The sequence below is a fragment of the Nyctereutes procyonoides genome, unplaced genomic scaffold, assembly GCF_905146905.1.
Source record: "Nyctereutes procyonoides isolate TBG_1078 unplaced genomic scaffold, NYPRO_anot_genome, whole genome shotgun sequence".
Classification (NCBI taxonomy): domain Eukaryota; kingdom Metazoa; phylum Chordata; class Mammalia; order Carnivora; family Canidae; genus Nyctereutes; species Nyctereutes procyonoides.
Window position 1 is genome coordinate 36,692,500 of NW_026575131.1, and position 18,462 is coordinate 36,710,961.

At 39.3% G+C, this 18,462-nt stretch overlaps 1 protein-coding gene across 1 annotated transcript in view; it reads left to right on the forward strand.

Moving 5' to 3' along the window:
* The first annotated feature begins 620 nt into the window (after positions 1 to 620).
* Positions 621 to 18,462, forward strand: part of DCP1A (decapping mRNA 1A) — a 64,946-nt gene continuing 47,104 nt past the window's right edge. The window contains exons 1-3 of the mRNA XM_055343697.1: positions 621 to 787; positions 3,962 to 4,002; positions 6,299 to 6,426. Coding sequence (XP_055199672.1) covers positions 653 to 787; positions 3,962 to 4,002; positions 6,299 to 6,426 — 304 coding nt within the window. The 5' untranslated portion in view covers positions 621 to 652. The remainder of the gene's footprint in view (positions 788 to 3,961; positions 4,003 to 6,298; positions 6,427 to 18,462) is intronic.

An 18,462-nucleotide genomic window follows, 5' to 3' on the forward strand; every position in this document is an offset into this window, starting at 1 on the left:
AGCACTTGCTTTAGAGAGGAAGACAAACCACGAAAGATGCCTAACTCTGGGAAACAAACCAAGGGTTGTAGAAAGGGAAGGGGGGGGGGGTTGGGGTGACTGGGTGACAGGCACTAAGGAGGGCACTTGATGGGGTGAGCACTGGGTGTTATATGTTGGCAAACTGAATTTAAATAAAATATTTTTAAAAACCCACCAAATTGTTGACGGCTGTGATGTAGTGAGATGGACGATCTGGGGTGACTTTTGGGGTCCTGCCTCTCCCCCTCCCTGCCTTCTGCATGCTCTCCCCACGATGGTGGAGCCCACACACAGCCACAGCTGGAGAAAGCTCCCGGGCAGCCTCCGATCCCGCTGTCAGGACATTTTACCCCAAAGGCAGGGAGAACCTGCGCCCCCTCCCCCTCGCCTGCCCTCGCCTGTCCCCAACGCCACCCCAAGAGCCTCGGGCGTCAGGAACCCCGGAACCCGGCGTCCGGGGGTTGTGGACGTAGCGGAGCACAATAGCCGTCGTACCTACCGCCCCTCCGCGAGGCCCTGCGAAGAAGCGGAAGTGGAAGGTGCTGACGCAGCCGGGGGAACTTTGCTTCGATGGCACCTTCCTGTCCGCGACTCCGCCCCCCGCCGGAGGGGCTCGGCTCCGGAATTCAAGATGGAGTCGCTGAGTAGAGCTGGGCAGGAGATGAGCTTGGCGGCCCTGAAGCAGCACGACCCCTACATCACCAGCATCGCAGACCTGACGGGCCAGGTCGCTCTGTACACCTTCTGCCCCAAGGCCAACCAGTGGGTGAGTGCGGCGCGGCCTCCGAGGTCGTCCGCCCGGCCGCCGCCTCTTAAAGGGGCCGCGCGGACTCTCCGGAGTTGGGGGCGATTCGGGGGGCGGGGGTTGGGGGGGCGGGGGACGGACCGACCGGTCGCTGGAGGGTGTCAGGGCCGCCGGGGGCTGTGGGGAGAGGGGCGAGAGAGGTAGGCCCAGGACGTCTGGGAGGAAGAGCCGAGGGGAGAGGAGGGAGGGCTGGGGTCCGGTCCGGGGAGCTGGGCGGGCTGCCTCCCTTGCAGACGTGCTGGAGGATGGGAACCGAGGGGTCGGAGACACACCTGAAAGGCGCTGCCTGAGGCCGTGCGGGCTCCTGGGTAAACTACCTGTGCGTGATCCATAAAGTAAACACGCGTCCTCCCCCCCCCCGCCCCCCGACGGGCACGTAAATAAGAGCCCCCTCCGCCCAGGCCATCTGGGTTTATAAAGCCTCAAATCCAATTAGTTTCCATTCTTGGAAGAGAGGTGGTGAGGGTAAGTCCGGCTTTTATCTAACTGTACTGTGTATTTACAGAGGTTTTTTTTTGGGGGGGGTAGGGGGGATTTCAAGGCACTTAAGGAAAAGGGCTTCCGTGTTAATTGCGTTTCTTTGAAGCCGTTGGAAAAGAGACCCTGCAAATGCGTTTTGGTTCCAGCTGTGCTGCTGGTGAGGTCGCCTCGGAATGCTCCCTTCCTACTAAGTACTTGTTGGCTTTCCTTGCCTTTTTTTTTTTTTTTTTTTTGCACGGGAGGGGGTCCGAAAAGTTACATTGGGTCTGTTGTCTGACTTGTTGGGCCCCGTTTAAAAGTAACGTGATTTCCAGTTTTCGGGACGCCTGGGTGGCTCAGCGGTTGAGCATCTGCCTGCAGCCCAGGGCATGACCCTGGTGACCCGGGATCGAGTCCCAGGTCGGGCTCCCTGCGTGGAGCCTGCTTCTCCCTCTGCCTCTGTCTCTCATGAATAAATAAATACAATATTTAAAAATAATAATAATAGGGGCAGCCCGGGTGGCTCAGCGGTTTAGCGCCGCCTTCAGCCCAGGGCGTGACCCTGGTGACGCGGGATCGAGTCCCGCGTCGAGCTCCCTGCATGGAGCCTGCTTCTCCCTCCTCCTGTGTCTCTGCCTCTCTCTCCCTCCCTCCCTCCCTCTCTCTCTCTCTCTCTCTCTCTTTCTATGTCTCTCACGAATAAATGAACAAAATCTTTAAAAAAAAAAAAAGAAAGAAAGAAAAACTATTTTAAAAAATAATAATAATAAAAATAAAAGTAACATAATTTCCAGTTTTCTAGCAATCGACCCTCCATCCTTTACTCCTTTAGGCTTTACTTTTGGCAGATGATCTGTCAACGTCTGTTGGATTGATTTCATAAACAAATCACATTCACATTTCAGTGAAAAATGAAATACTAACAAAACCCTGAAAGATTATTGTAATGTGTCCTTTACGGTATAAAACAGACTCATAGGCTATATTTAAACAGTAATTGTATGAAAATCATTTGACGTTTATAAACACTTAACTCAGATGAAGAGAGCTTTCAGAATCCTATTGCTTTTTTACCTTAACTTCTTTCTTTCCCCTCCTGGAAGAAGAGGTATGGAAAGCCACAAAGAGCAAACTTACAGATTTTTATTCTTATTTTTAATTTTTTTTTTTTTTTTTTTTTTTAGTGTAGCTGTTTTAGACATTGCCTTAGTTTGAATTGTTCTGAATCATTTTTCTTTATTTGGTCTGCATATAAATTTGTGAGATGTGAATTGCAGACAAATGATGAAGACTTGGGGGCAGGAACTTATGACTAACACTCATATTTCTAGTTTTTCACAGACTTTCAGAATTGTAGAATTCTAATTGTAGAGTCCTGCTTTAAATATGAAATACAAATTATATCTATCTGGATTGAAAAAGAAGCTGTTCGTTTGGTTAATGGCCCATAGAGCATAACCAAAATCTTTTGTATTTTTATTCTACAGTGAGTTGTAACTTTGCACAGTGTTGTGTTTGAGCAAGTTTTCTTTCACTGTGAGACCGTAGATTGCCAATTTCTTTTTTAATAATTCAACATTTGAAAGGCAAGAAAAAGCCTGTGAATCCTTAGGAAGGAAAAGTTTTTATGATGATGTTTATGATAGGCCAATACTCTCAGCATGTTAAATATTTTTTAAATGTTTTTATCCCAACAAACCCAATTTGATATGACTAGCATTTAAAGTTTTCTAACAGTTTGTGGATTGCATTAAAATACATCACTTCTACCTAAGCTGTGAACTGCCACTAATACAGTTATTTGGGTTTTTTAAAAAACATTGTGTTTAACACCTAAATACACTTGTCACAGCAAATGAAAGATAATGAGTTGTACTTTTAATCAAGATGTTTCTTATTCTTAAAATTTTTTAGTTACACATTTTATAATAATTACCTTAAGGCAGAGTATAGCTTCAGGTTTCATGATTCTTCAACAAAGTTTTAAGAATAAAAAATTGTGTTTGACAGTATTTCTTAACAAACCACAAAATTTGCTATTCATAAAAATATACCCAAATCGTCCAATGATGAAGCAAAGTATCCTAGGATATAATGTTTTCTTTTTTTTCCTTCCATAATAACTTTGATAAACTTTAAAAGTGAAGGAATTGCAGTATACAGAAGCTTGGCTTTAAAATTTAAAAATCGGAGGAAGACATTTTAGCTTCAGAAAGGAAAAGTGGGGTGCCTGGGTGTCTCGCTTAAGCATCCAACACTTAGCTTAGGCTCTGGTCATGACCTCAGGATTGTGAGAGTCTGCTTGAGATTTTCTCCCTCTGCCCCTCCCCCATGTGCACATGCACACTTGCACTCTCTCAAATAATATTTAGAAGGGGGGGGGGAAGCTAATTCTAAGATTTTTTACCCTAAAATTTAAAAAAGAAAAATGCTACAGACAACAGACATGTTGCCAGATTGAACATTGTGGATACATTAGTATACATCAAGAGCACAGAAAGGTTACAAAAGAAACTGGTAACACTAGTTTGTAGAGTAAGAGACTTACTTGACCTGTTCTAAAGGGACTAATTTTTAAAATAAGTTCATCTTAAGCATGAAGTATTTCTTCTTCATTAGGATCATTTGGGGTTGGATTATGAGGGGAAAAACTAATGACCTCATTGTCTGTTATAGGAGAAGACTGATATAGAAGGGACCTTATTTGTATATCGAAGGTAAGCTTTTTTAAAAAAAATGCTGCATATGTATTTTTGGTTCAGCCTTGTTGTCTTTGCAACCTTCCTCCTTGACCCTCTTCATCCATTTCTAGTTAGGAAATCTTAACCAAGTTATGTCCCTTCTTTGGGCTTTCCTGTGAATCAGAATAAACAGAGCTAGAACTTAGGAACCTAGCAAAGCTATCTCAAAATAGAAAACATTTTCTAGTAATGAGTGAGTCTAAAACAGATGCCTTCTTCCTCCCCCTGTACTAAACATATGTAAAGAAAGAAAAATATAATTCATAAACTACCTATAAAAGAATGTAGTTGAAAGATCAGTCTATTATATGTAGTTACTAAATGAGTCATCTTCTTACAATTCTGGTTCTGTCCCTTTTCTGACCCCCTCCCTGCAAAGAAAATTCTGGACTGTGTACAGTGTCTTTAGTAATGTGTCATCTTAGTTTGAGAATCCATTAGAAAGCCTAGACTATTCAATTGCACATTTTTTATTTTCAACTTTCCTGCAAGTTGATTATCTAAAACGTGACTGGTTTGCAAATTGAACCTTTTGTTTTGTTAAGCAACTTTTGTGTCCTAACTGTAACTCACGGGAAAGGATAGTCATGGAATTCCTTGTTTTCCTGATCTCCCTTAGGGCTTGCTCTGACTACAACTGGTTCCTCCCCATGGTTTCTAATATTTAGGGATTCAGCAGAAATTATTACTGATATCTGTTCCTCCCCACATTTTTTTTATTGAGTTATTTTTAAAGGATTACCTTTTTCCATTGATGGTAACAAGAATTTGTCAAATATTCCTCTAAATTTTGGTGTACAGATTTAAGATCTTATCTAAACACACTGATTTTTCCTTCCTTTATAAATAAGTGCTTAGATATTACATAGTAACTATAGAAGCTCATCATTCTTTGCTACTTTGTTCCTTGTCCTTCATCTTTCTCCTTTAAAAAATGGGGGAGTGGTGGCCTTTACCCTTCACCTACTTTATTATTTTTTATTACCTCTATAAATCTCTAGAAACTCATCAGTTGTTGTTAGAATCTTGGTATCTTTGTTATTTGGAAAGTACTTTCCTGCCCTCATTGTAACAGTATGGTACAGATCCACTGGTTGTAAAAAATACAAAATTTAGTAGAATAAATTATTTGACTTAATTAAATTCATGGAGGCTTATAGAGTATTGATCTTAATAAAAAAAATTTGGGGAAATGTGAGAACATTTATGTACCTTGGATAAAGGTGTGCTACAATGTAAGAATATTGTTTTGCAGAGACCTTACTGTAGAAGAAGCCTGGATTTGGAGTCAGAAAACCTAAAGCTGCATTCTGGTCACAGTATTTGTGTGACTTTGGGCCTTAATCATTCTGAGTTTATTTCCTAATCTGTAGAGTAGGATTCTAAAATCTCCCCCATGTACACAGAGAAATGATTGATAAATTATGAAGTATTATATATGTATGAAGAGTGTCTAGAGGATCATGTACTGAATCACTGATATGAGAACCAAAGATGTTTGTTATCGTAGAATTCAAGGCATTTTCTATTTAACTCAGGAGAACTATGGGAAGACCTATTTGGTGTAAGAAAAAAAAATCATAATTATAGTGGACAGTTTTTATTAAAACCAAGTCTATACTGTGTTTAAAATAAGTGATATTTTTGTTGAACACAAGTGTTTATTAAACATCTAGTATGTGTCTGTCTTAGGATATATCTGGAAAAAATAAGACAAAACGTGTTTGCATGGAGTTTACATTTTAGGGGAGAAAGACAATAAATATGAGAAATAAGTAAGTGGTATGGAAAAAAAGAGGAGAGTTGGAGGTATTGAACTTGAGAGCAGACTGGGATCCTGAGAAAGAGTAGTTCTGTGGTAAGTGTCATTGAAAAAGTGACATTTGAAGAAAAGCATGTGGAGGGGTAAGATAACTAGATTCTGGGCAAGTGGTCCGGACAGAGGTCTTTAGGTAGAAGCGAGAGAGTGACAAGCTCAGTGTGGTTAGAGCAGAAGCAAGGGAAGAGGCAGAGGAGGTGAAGGCAAGGAGAGCACCTATCAGCCAAAGCTTTAGTGGCCTTAGTAAGGGCATTGGCCTTTACTCTGGGGGACTAAGTCCTTGGAAATGTCTGAAAAGAGAAGGGATATGATCTGACTTGAATTTTTTGTTTACAGATTTTAAGTGTCAACAATATTTAATGTGGTTATTTTTTGAAATGGAAATAAAGAAGTAGTTAACATTTCTGCAAATTAAACAGTGATTACAGGGTTTTTTCTTCTGTCAAATCTAAGGTCAGCCTCACCTTACCATGGTTTTACCATTGTGAATCGACTGAATATGCACAATCTGGTTGAACCAGTGAATAAAGATTTGGAATTTCAGCTCCACGAACCATTTCTTCTGTATAGAAATGCAAGCTGTGAGTATGCCTGTTTTATTATGATTCATATATTTACTATTAAAATCGAATGACTATAGCTTCTATCATCACATTATTGCTGGAGTTTCAAGTACAATAAAAAATATAATCTATACTCTTAGGGATATAAAAGAGACTTTTACTTAGACTTTACTTTTATAGACCTTTTAAATTGGGCTTCTAAAATTGAAACGCTTTTATATACAGTAACTTTTTGTATTGTAGTAAAATATACTCTTCCATATAATAGCATTATATTATACTCCTGTTGCTTGTTTTACGAAAATAAGTTTCACCCTTTGTTTTGGTTGTGACACTGTATTATTGGCTACCCATGCCCTTGAGCAACAGAACTTAGTTTGAGAGAGACAGGATGGGGACTGATATTTCTATCCACAAAGAAAGTACTATCTTTGCCCTCGTAGTGGTATTTTTCAATGTGTTTATTGAGTAGCTACTGTGAACAAGGTGTGGGCCAAGAGCTATTGTACTTTAATGTTAATACAATAACCTGTGTGGGACAGACAAGCAGTTAGGTGAGCTGAGACTCAGAGGTGAGTGGCAGCTCCCCAGTTGGAGAACGAGGATGATGATGACCCTTTTTTCTGTTCCCTAGTTCCAGGGTCCTTTCAGGCATTTTACAGACTTTTGAGAAGGGTTGCATACAGTCCACAAAGTTAGAATGGCCCTTTCAAGAAGTTAAGATACAAAAAAAGTATCCTCAGGTCCTGTATTTCAGCATGGGTGTTGAAGGTATGAGTGTTTGAGACAGAAGAGAGACTGTTTGACACTGACTGTGGGTAGGTCGGAGCTGGTTATAGTAGTAGAGCGACTGTAACTATCATCCATGGAGATTGCTGGAGAAATGTTACTTCTCACTTGAAAAGTGAGGGACGCCTGGATGGCTCAGCGGTTTAGCCCCTACCTTTGCTCAGGGCGTGATCCTGGAGCCCCAGGATCAAGTCCCACGTCGGGCTCCCTGTATGGAGCTTGCTTCTCCCTCTGCCTAGGTCTCTGCCTCTCTCTCTCTCTCTCTCTCTCTCTGTCTCTGTCTCTGTCTCTCATGAATAAATAAAAAATTTAAAAAAGAAAAAAAAAGGAACAGTGACTACAAAAAATAAAAATAAAAAAAGGAAAAGTTACTGTTTGGATTTCATTTGACTACAAGGTAACTAGTACCAGGGGAATGTCTTTGGTATGAAGTATAAGAAGCTCTGGAAATTCTGCATCTTTTAGTTCCCTGAATGAGGAATGGTGAGGCCTATTTCAGAGCCGGAAGCCCCAAATTCTTCCCTACAGCTCACATTTTAAATATCTAAGTGAAATAGTCTCTTGATTTTTCAGTGAACTGCTTGTCCAGATAATTCTCCTCTGAGATTTTAACTTCTGGCAGCATATTGGAAATGCTTTTTAATACCTTAAGTTCAGATGGACTTGTTTAAATTAATGTTAACAATAGAATTACTTCAGATGGCAGTTTTCTTTGTGCTGAACATTCTGTTAAAGGGGAAATTCTGCATTGGAACACAGATCCATATTTTTTTTTTAATTCTACTCTTTACTACCTGGAAACCTAATCTAGTTATTGCTTCTAAGAAAGGTTTGATTATTAAAGTAGTCAGGAGGGCACCTGGGTGGCTCAGTTGGTTAAGCATCTGCCTCCAGTCAGGTCATGATCCCAGAGTCCTGGATCGAGCCCCACATTAGGCTCTGTGCTCTTTGGGGAGCCTGCTTCTCCCTCTCCCTCTGCTACTCCCCCTGCTTGTCCTCTCTCTCTCTCTCAAATAAATAAATAAGATCTTTAAAAAAAAAATTGTAAAAGGTAGTCAGGAAAATTATCAGACTTATGGATTCAATTATTTAGTATAAGCCTGATATGAATCATAGTATTTCTTACACAAGCAAAGGTTCCTGTGCAGTTAAAAGTGCAACATAACATAAATATAATTAAATCATGACTAATAAGGACGCTTGGGTTAGTCAGTTAAGTGCCTTTGGTTCAAGTCATGATCCCAAGGTCCTGGGAGCAATCCCCATGTCTGGCTCCCTGCTCAGCAGGGAGTCTGTCTCTCCCTCTCCCCTTCCCCTGGGCTCATGCTTTCTCTCTCTTTTTAATCTATTTTTTTAAAAATAAAATAAATCATGACTAACCAAAACTTAAATAATCAGAGCCTCAGTTATCTGGAAATATTTCTATAGTCCATGTGTGGAAGAAATGAAGGCAAATTATAAGAAAATAAGCTAATATTAGGTTTCATTTTGTAAGAATCTAGCAAATATCGCGAATGTTAACATGGGGTCAGCATTAAAAAGTCAATTTTCTGTTAGTTTAACTCCACTCTACCATCGTAGATTAATTTGTCATAAAACCTGAAACCATCAGGAGTGTTTATTATGTTAATTAGAATATTCTTGAGCAGAAAGGTACATTAACACATTTTATTTTAGAAAGATTTTCTTTTTTTTTGGATAGAAAGATTTTCAATAAGAAGTTAAAATAAAGGTTTTCTTAGTTGAACAGAAAACTCGCTTAACAAGGTTGTCTAGGGGATCCCTGGGTGGCGCAGCGGTTTGGCGCCTGCCTTTGGCCCAGGGCGCGATCCCGGAGACCCGGGATCGAATCCCACATCAGGCTCCCGGTGCATGGAGCCTGCTTCTCCCTCTGCCTGTGTCTCTGCCTCTCTCTCTCTCTCTCTGTGACTATCATAAATAAATTAAAAAAAAAAAATCTCTTCAACAAGGTTGTCCAGTTCCCCGGTTAATTGAGGCACTGATTCATCTTCTCAGGGGCCGTACAGTTTCTGGTATTGCTAATTAGAAATTCAGTAGCACATCAGCTTGTTTTCAGACTAGAGAAAGGCCTGAAAAGGTCAAGTACAACACTCTGGGCATATTAGAAACAGTCTACAAGAGGAGCTTGGGGAAGGTATTTAAAGGAACAGCTGTATTGGGGAGAAGTGACAGCATAAAGTGATTCTGGGAGTGTGAAGGCCTCTCTCGAGTATATGTTTTGTCTACCTAGTCTTAAATGTGGAAAATAGTCCTGTCAGGTCTGCAAGCTGTTGAGTTGTTAAGGGATTTGTTCTTTAAACAAAAAGTTAATTAGTGTCTGAGTGTGTATACAGGTAATTATACCTGATTCTGTAGCTGCTCTGTCATTTTCTTGCGAGAAATACTGCTGAGACATCTGACCTATTTTACTCATGGCCCCTTCAGATCCAGCTTCTTTCACTCAAGTCAATTTTTAGTTAATAGGAAATTGAACTATAATTTTTCCAGTTCTAAATTGTTTTGATTTGCTTTTTTGGTTTTTATGTATATAATTCCTCCCACCCCCAAAAGGAAAAGTAAAATATTACAGAGAAAATGCTTACACTAGCCAGAGTCTTAGATTTGATGATTCTGTTGAATATTTTGGAAGCCGTATATTTTTCTATACTGATCAAGAGCCTTTTAGCATCCAGGAGACTGCAATGGGGGTTGGGAAGATTGCAGATTCTGTAGTTAATTAAGCAAAAGTGTGGTTCCTAACACCCTATCTCTAACTTACATTGAGGAAACAAGAGTCCCAGAGAAGTTAAGAACTTGCTCAAGAGTCACAAGGATGGTCGCCTGGGTGGCTCAGCATTTGAGCATCTGTCTTTGGCTCAGGGTGTGATCCTGGGGTCCCAGGATCAGGTCCCATATCGGGCTTCCTACATGGAGCCTGCTTCTTCCTCTGCCTATGTCTCTGCCCTCCCCCGCCCCCCGTGTCTCTCATAAATAAATAAATAAAATATTTTTTGAAAAAGTCACAAAGAGGGCAGCCCAGGTGGCTCAGTGGTCCAGCGCCGCCTTTGGCTCAGGGCATGATCCTGGAGACCTAGTATCGAGTCCCGCATCGGGCTCCCTATATGGGGCCTGCTTCTCCCTCTGCCCGTGCCTCTGCCTCTCTCTTTCTCTGTGTCTCTCATGAATGAATAAATAAAATATTTTTTTTTAAAAGTCACAAAGCTTATAAGTGACATAGGCAGCATTCAAGTCTTCGAAATCCATATTCTTTTACTCAGCTTCCATAATAAAATCACTTCATTATCCACATTCTGAAGTGAGGCTGTCCTATACAACTCTGCAATAATGGAAATGCTCTATATCCATCCTGCCCTAAAGAGCAACCACCAGCTAAATGTGACTGCTGAGCACTCAAAGTGTAGCTAGTGCAACAAGGAAATTTTCCCTTTTTTTTTTTTTAAGTTAATTTAATCAGTTTGTGTTGAAGTAGCCATGCGTGGCTAGTGGCTTCTGTATCGGACAGCAGAAGTCTAAAGCATGAACCCATGTTCAAACACACCCTTGTACTGTGCCAGACCTGAATTAAACAAGCACTACAGGAGCTTTGAGTTCAATTTTTATGCCTCTCATTTAATTATTCTTTTTTAAAATTTATAAATGATTTCTAGATACGAAAGCTATAGATGTCCCTGAGGGGGGCTTTGCCATGGTAACACTCTTTTGGCATGCAGTTTAATTTTCAGAAAAGAATTCTATTCTAGGCTTTGCCATTTTCAGACTGTAACCTTGGATAAATCACGTAAACCATTAATCTGACCTACTTATCTTAAAAGGGCATCATATACATAAAGGTATTTTATCAGGCACTTACAAATATAAAATATTACAGACACGTGCCTCCATCTTGGACCCAAGCCAAATTATCTTTATTGTGAGAGAGTCATAAGGATTTTAATATTATCCAGGTTCTCTTATAACCTAGGCCCATTGTGTCCTTCTTCCCGTCCCTTCTGGCTAGCACCATGACAGTCTGGAGACTGTGTTTACAGATATTATCTTCAGATGTTATGGGGGCCATTACTAGATAGCCTGAGGTGTGATAAGTTGAAAATATATACATAATAAAAATGAGAAATTTTAGAGCATATGGATTTTTAAACTCAATAGCAAATTTTAGAATTTTAGAGCATACGGATTTTTTAAACTCTCAACGGCAGCAGTTCTGATTGGTGGATTGTGGTGTTCATTTTGATCAGTATACTGGAACGTATAGCACCCTCCCAGCTAAAACTTTGTATTAGTTTAATGATGTTTAATTTGTGGACACCTCTCCCTAAAAAACTGATGATAGTTTTAATTTTATCTTTGATTAGTTGAAGAAACATAGTTTTTTTACTGCTTAAACACAGGCATTGCTACTAATCCACTAAACTTCTGTTTTCATTTGTAAGGAAAATCCATTCTACTAACTGTATTATAAAATCATTCTTTGGAGACTCTGAACTTCTAGAAGTTCTGTGGCATATGTATGTCAAAGAAAATATCCTTCAGCTCCTGTCCAACAATGTCATAACAGGAAATCTTTATCCTACAAACATTTAGAAATGCTGTTTAAAATACTAAATGCATAGCTTAGCCAAAAAGAGAATAGGAGACATTGCAGTGGGCCAGCATCAGAGTGAAAACTGAAAGCTGAAGTGAGAAGCTTATAAACCAACTGGCTGCCAGCTGTTAGGATTTCTTAGGTATGGAGTTCTCCTTCATATAAGGAGCCCATGACAGTTACATGGGGTCAGGAGACAAGGCCTTGAGCTCTCACAGGTGGAGAAGTGGAGCTGAGACACACATACATACATAACAGCCAGGTCCTCTAATGAACTATATATGACTTAATTAGGAAGATATCAGCCCCGGGCAGCCCAGGTGGCTCAGCGGTTTAGCGCCACCTTTAGCCCAGGGCCTGATCCTGGAGACCCAGGATCGAGTCCCAGGTCGGGCTCCCTGCATGGAGCCTGCTTCTCCCTCTGCCTGTGTCTCTGCCTCTGTGTGTGTGTGTGTCTCTCTCATGAATAAATAAATAAAATCTTTAAAAAAAAAAAAGATATCAGCCCACCAACCTAGAGGAGGGCAAGGCAAACCTCTCTGTCTCGGTGTGGTCTATGGGTCACAGGGAAAAAGTCTCCCCTCAGTAATTGTAACTATTAGCCTTCTCTGATACAGATTTGGGGTTCAGGTTATACCATTCACTTGGTGTAATTTCTTATCCAGACCAAAAAATTAACATAAAAATTGATCCTCAGCTGGTAAGTACTCTAGGACACCTGGCAAAAGCAAATGCAAAATCCTTCTTGAGAGACACCCAGATTGCCTGGGGATCTCATCAACAAGCCTCGTGGTCCAAAACTACTAAATATATAAGGAAATAATTCACAATCAGTGAAAGGTAGAATATAACAAACAACAGGATTAGCCAACCCTTCCACAAAACTTTAGTGAAATGATCAGATAGAGACTTTAATGGATGTAAATGTCAGTTGTAGATTATTGAAAAACTGACAGGTAGCTTTGAAAAATAACCAAATCAAGTTTCTAGAAATTAAAATTTTAATTATTGAAATAAACTCTTTATCTGGACTCTAGTTAATTTGTAACAACAGAAAGGAGAATTGGGAAACTGGAAGAGACACTGAGGGAGTTTTCCAGAATGCATCCAAGAAAGGAAAGGAAATAGAAAATCTAACCGAGAGGATAGTATTGGAAAATCTAACACATAACAGAGAAGAATTTCAGAATGACAGAATAGATTTAAGAGGACAGTACTTGAAGAGATTATAACCAAGAATTTTCTAGAATATTTGAAAGTCAAAAATCTCAGATTTAGGAATTAGAATAAGGCACCAAACATAAAAAGTAGAAAGAAATATGCAAAGTGACAGAGGCAACCAAAGGCTACTTGAGATTGATTATTTACAAGGGGCATCAGTTAAACTAATAGCATTTTTAGTTGCAGCTGAGTTTGGAAGACAAAGGAAAAATGTTTTCAGAGTACAGAGGAAAACACAACCCATACTTCAATAATCCAGGAGAACAAAATAAAGACATTTTTCAACAAAAACAGAGCTTTTGCCTCCGGCAGCCCCTTGCTATAGGTGCTTGGAAAGCAGTGCTGTCCAACACGGTAGCCACTAGCCACATATGGCTGTTGAAATGCTCCTAATGCAACTGAATTCTTAATTGTATTTAATTTGGTTCAGAAGTAAGAAAATTGTGGGGCGTCTGGGTGGCTCAGTCGGTTAGGTTAAGTGGCTGATGATCTTGATCTCGGCTCAAGTCTCGATCTCAGGACTGTGAGTTCAAATTCTGCATTGGGCTCCACACTGGGCATGGAGGCTACTTAAGAAAGGGAAGAAAATTGAGCACAGAAGAAAGAAATGAAGTTTACAACCTATAAAGGGCAAAGAAAGGAGGTAAATCAAAATAATCATGGACTGTATAAGACAGCAAAATGACTAGTCTGAATAGAGGTGTTAAATGTGAAGCAAAGGGAAACCTGGGTGGCTCAGTGGTTGAGCATCCCGGGGTCCTGGGATTAAGTCCCACATCGGGCTCCTTGCAGGGAGCCTGCTTATCTCTCTGCCTATGTCTCTGCCTCTCTGTCTCTGTCTTGAACAAATAAGTAAAATCTTTTTTTTTAAAAAAAAGGGTGAAACAAAAATACTAGACACCGACAGCATCAGGTAAAAGCTCTTTAGACCTAAAGCATTCCATAACTAGGGTGAGAATAGATAAATTGATTAACCATAGATTTAAATAAACCGTGTGTGTTCAAATGATTCGGGGTAACCACTGCAAAACAAATGTAAGGTGTCTTCTAAGTCAGTGCAAACCAGGGTGGGGAAAAAAGTGAGCGGACACCACGTGGAAATAGAAAGCCCAATGTGAAATGGCCGAAATAAATAAGTCCGTAAACTAGAACAAGATGTTGAGTGAAGTAAAGAGCCAGTTTAAAAAGATTCTGGGACTGGGTGATGATACAGAATTTGAATAATGCTGTTTTCAAAAAACTTAAAACTGAAAAACCTGGAAAGATTGAAAAGTAACGGGATAAAATGCAGTGTATCAAGCAGCTGTTAATCAAACAAGGCTGCTAAGGCTATGTTAGTCCTACATGATAGATTTCAGGTGAAAACCAGCATAAAAGTTGCCACATAATGGTAAGAGGATTGATTTACCTAGAATGTAAAATGATTCCAAACTGGTATATACCTAGTATATGTTAGAAATATATATCGAATGTTAAAAATACCTAATCATCATGAGAGATTTTAACAGGTCACCTCAGTAATTGACAGATAAAGCAATTATTAAATATTTAAACAGTAATAGTTAAAGTTGATCTAAGGGACATATAAAGATCCCCGCTTCCAACAATTTGAGAATTTGCATTTTTTCGAATACATATTAGAATTTTATAAAAATTACCATATATATAAAACAATTACCATATATAGGCTACCCAGCCAAAGAAGTTAAGAAATCTGGTTTAAGTCAAAGGAAAATGCAGATGAGTAGCAATTAACTACAGAACATAGAAATTGCAGTAGAACAGAATGAAATCAACAACAAAAACTCTATAACCTGATTGATCCGACAGCAACAAAACGGAGAGGGGCATAATGGGCAACATTAGGAATAATGTATCTATTTTTTATATATTGCACTAATTATAGGGAATACACATTTTTTGAAAGCAAAAAAGTCGCTATGAAGGACTTTTTGCCTATACATTTAAAACTTAGATTATACAGTTCCCTAGAAAAAAGTGTAACAAAACTTACTCGGGAATAAATAGATCTGAATACACTCACAAACAATAAAATGTTGGGTCAGTAGTTTAAAATCTTTCCCATCATGTTTATTTTTTTTTAATTTTTTTTTAATTTTTATTTTATTTTATTTATTTATGATAGGCACACAGTGAGAGAGAGAGAGAGGCAGAGACACAGGCAGAGGGAGAAGCAGGCTCCATGCACCGGGAGCCCGACGTGGGACTCGATCCCGGGTCTCCTGGATCACGCCCTGGGCCAAAGGCAGGCGCCAAACCACTGCGCCACCCAGGGATCCCTCCCATCATGTTTAAAGAAAATGCTAAGAGGAATGACCTATTCAGGGAACACTACCAGAAAGGTTATTCTCCAGGTAGAGACTGGCCTCTGAAAAAGCAGATATAGGATCTATACGTTTCTGATATATTACAGGACACTTGTACACTCTTGTACAGTGAGTGAGGAGATCATGCTTCTATTATCCACTGTTCATTCCTTCAGCAAGCATTTGGCAAGCACCTGCTACAAGCAACATAACCTTACTAAGTATGCTTCTAGAAGGTGCTTTCCCTTTGATTTCCATTTCTGTGGGTACCTCTTTATGACTTAATTATGAAATGCCCCAAGAATATTCTGTAAAGGGTTTCTGTTTGGTTTTTGGTGAGCAGCAAAGGAAAGTTTATTGAGGCATAGTAAAGTGATAGTACAGAGGAAGGGGACCTTAGAGGGTTTCCTCACTAAAGGGTTATGAGCAAGTTTTTTAATGCAAAATTTGGTATATGAATCAACAAAAAAGTAAAAGCAAGCAAAATTGGTTTTTCTCTTTGTTACAGCTAGGCAGTCTATATCGTAACCCCTAGTTAATTGAAAATATTAAAGATGTGTGGTCCTAGTAAGCTTTATATAAAATCAATTCTGACATTCAATGATTTCCTTTTGCAAAAACTATTTCAGTATTGTCTTTTACTTTGTTTTTAAACAAACAAGCTGATTATTTAACTCAGACATAGATTTTATTCACTGATACTTATTGAAAATCTGTCATTTACCAAGTAGTTAACCAAGTACTACACCATTTTCATAAAACTATTGTGTACATTTTAGTTATCTTTTTTAGCCCTGAAGTTCTGTTGTATTTTCTTAGAGAATTAATAAGAAGTCATTAAATTATGTTAGAACTTTTAGTGTCAGAACTCTACCTTTCTAGTAAGGATGAAGATTCTTTTTTTTTTTTTTTTTTTTTAAGGATGAAGATTCTTAATGAAATATGTTACTCTATTAATCCCAGTGCTATGAATATTTACTCCTAAAACAGCTCTGTTAATTAGTGATAAGAATTAATGATTTAAGATCTATGATTAGAAAACTATCAGCTGTAAATTTGAAGGATTAAGCCAGTAGTATTGAAAATCTGATCCATCAGAGAGACTGTGGGGGTATTTACATTTTTGTTTTTACTTGATCATTTTTAGCAGCAACACTGATCCATTAATTAGAAGAGTATACAGTCTAGTTTTCTTTTCTCACACCTTTGTTCCCTCCTTAGATCAGTGTGTGATCATGGTTTAGCCAAAAAATAAGTGACATTATTTTACTTTATGTGCATGTAGACTTGGCATTTTTTTTACTGAAAGAAACAAGGCAATTTTTATGTTTTCTCCATCCAGCACCTTAAGGCACAGATCTCCCACTGAATGCCACTTTTCAATTTTAAAACGTTTTCCATAACCCTAAAGTCCTTTTGGAAAAAACGAACAAAGTATGTTGCCCTATAACCTGCTTAACAACAATCAGTATAACAAGCAATTGAAAATAAAAATATTATTACTACTTAATATTTTTAAGAACTTACCTCCAAAAGCCTGTGAGAAGTACCCCTTTGTTTCCGCTTCACTTACAACTTTTCCTTTATATCGGGCATCAGTCTCTTGATAGAGAACATTTTTAATTAAAATTAGATCACTAGAAAAGGCAGGGTGATTCATTTCCAAAGTGTTGAAAATTCAGCTGCCAAATGGAAAGTTTTAGTAGAAGAAATACTGTAGTGTGTACTTTTTTTTGTCTCTGCTTGCCCTTTCTCAGTTCAAGGGCAAGACTCAGAACAGTAGAGATGGTAGGTGGCTATTGGCATTTACACAAATCTTCAGACTTAAAGCACAGTGCAGGAAATGTCCTTGCAAGAGAAGTTTACAATTTGTCAAGTCAAAAAATGTGACTTCCACCTCCAAACTAAAAGAGGAATTTATAAACAATTTTAAAAGCTCCACAGTCCATTCTCTATGATCTTTGAATTCAGCACAGTGCTTCTTGACCAGCCTGAAGAAAGGCAGGCAGTCTTCCACCATCAGCAGCCTCACTGCTGTGGTTGGTGTGACTCTGTTATCAGTGAAGGAGAAAGGATCTGTGGCAACTGCATTAATCTGGCCTTCTGGACAAAGATAAGGAAAGAGCCTCACTGTTGCCACATTCGTAGAGTGAAGAGGTAAAAACACCATGAAAACATAGAGTGACTTGGACTGCAGGCTGACCTGGTGATGCTGTCAGGTCAGATGTTTCAAATGTCTGTATTGCTTTCTATCTGTTGTAGGCCTCTGTTGAGTGTTCTAGGAGAGCCTCTAGCGGAACCTTTACTAGGTACCTTCTGGCTAACTTTGTTTGTTAGTCCTGAACATTTCAGAATTTCCAAAGCAGTCTCTTCCCAGTGTATCTCATTAAGTACCGCACCCCCCCCCCCCCAGAGTTGTCAGGTAAAAAGCAGTTTTATTTTTTTATGTGTGTTTGGTGTTATCCTAGTTATAATTTTTTTTTTTAAGATTTTATTTATTTATTCATGACAGACACAGAGAGAGAGGCAGAGACACAGGCAGAGGGAGAAGCAGGCTCCATGCAGGGAGCCTGATATGGGACTCAATCCCGGGACTCCAGGATCACCCCCTGAGCCAAAGGCAGGTGCTAAATTGCTGAGCAACCCAGGGATCCCCTTATAAATATTTTAAAGTTAACAATGCATGTACCATTTATCTCTTTTAAATGATGAATGTTTTCTCTTTTGAGAACTAGCAAAGGAAAACAACAGTTACTTACAGCTAAGTGGCAGAAATGTATTCTTAATATGTATGTAAAATAGGTTTTCATCTTATGTTTGCACAAGTTCACTTTGGAGGTAAAAATTGAAACAGAGTAACCACTAGTCCAAGAAGATTTGAAGCCATTCTGGAGTGGGCAGAAGAAACTTCAAGACTGAGCCCTTTGGGTTCAGTCCCCTGGAGGGTCCAGGCAAATCTAAGTTACTTAGAAAGTCACTATTTCCAGGTCTGCTCAGGGTTTTTGATTTTTGTTTTTAATTAAAAGGAAGGCATGGGATAAGCATTCGCTACCAACATTTTAAAATAAGGATATTTTACACACACACACGCACACACACACCTGGATTTCTAGC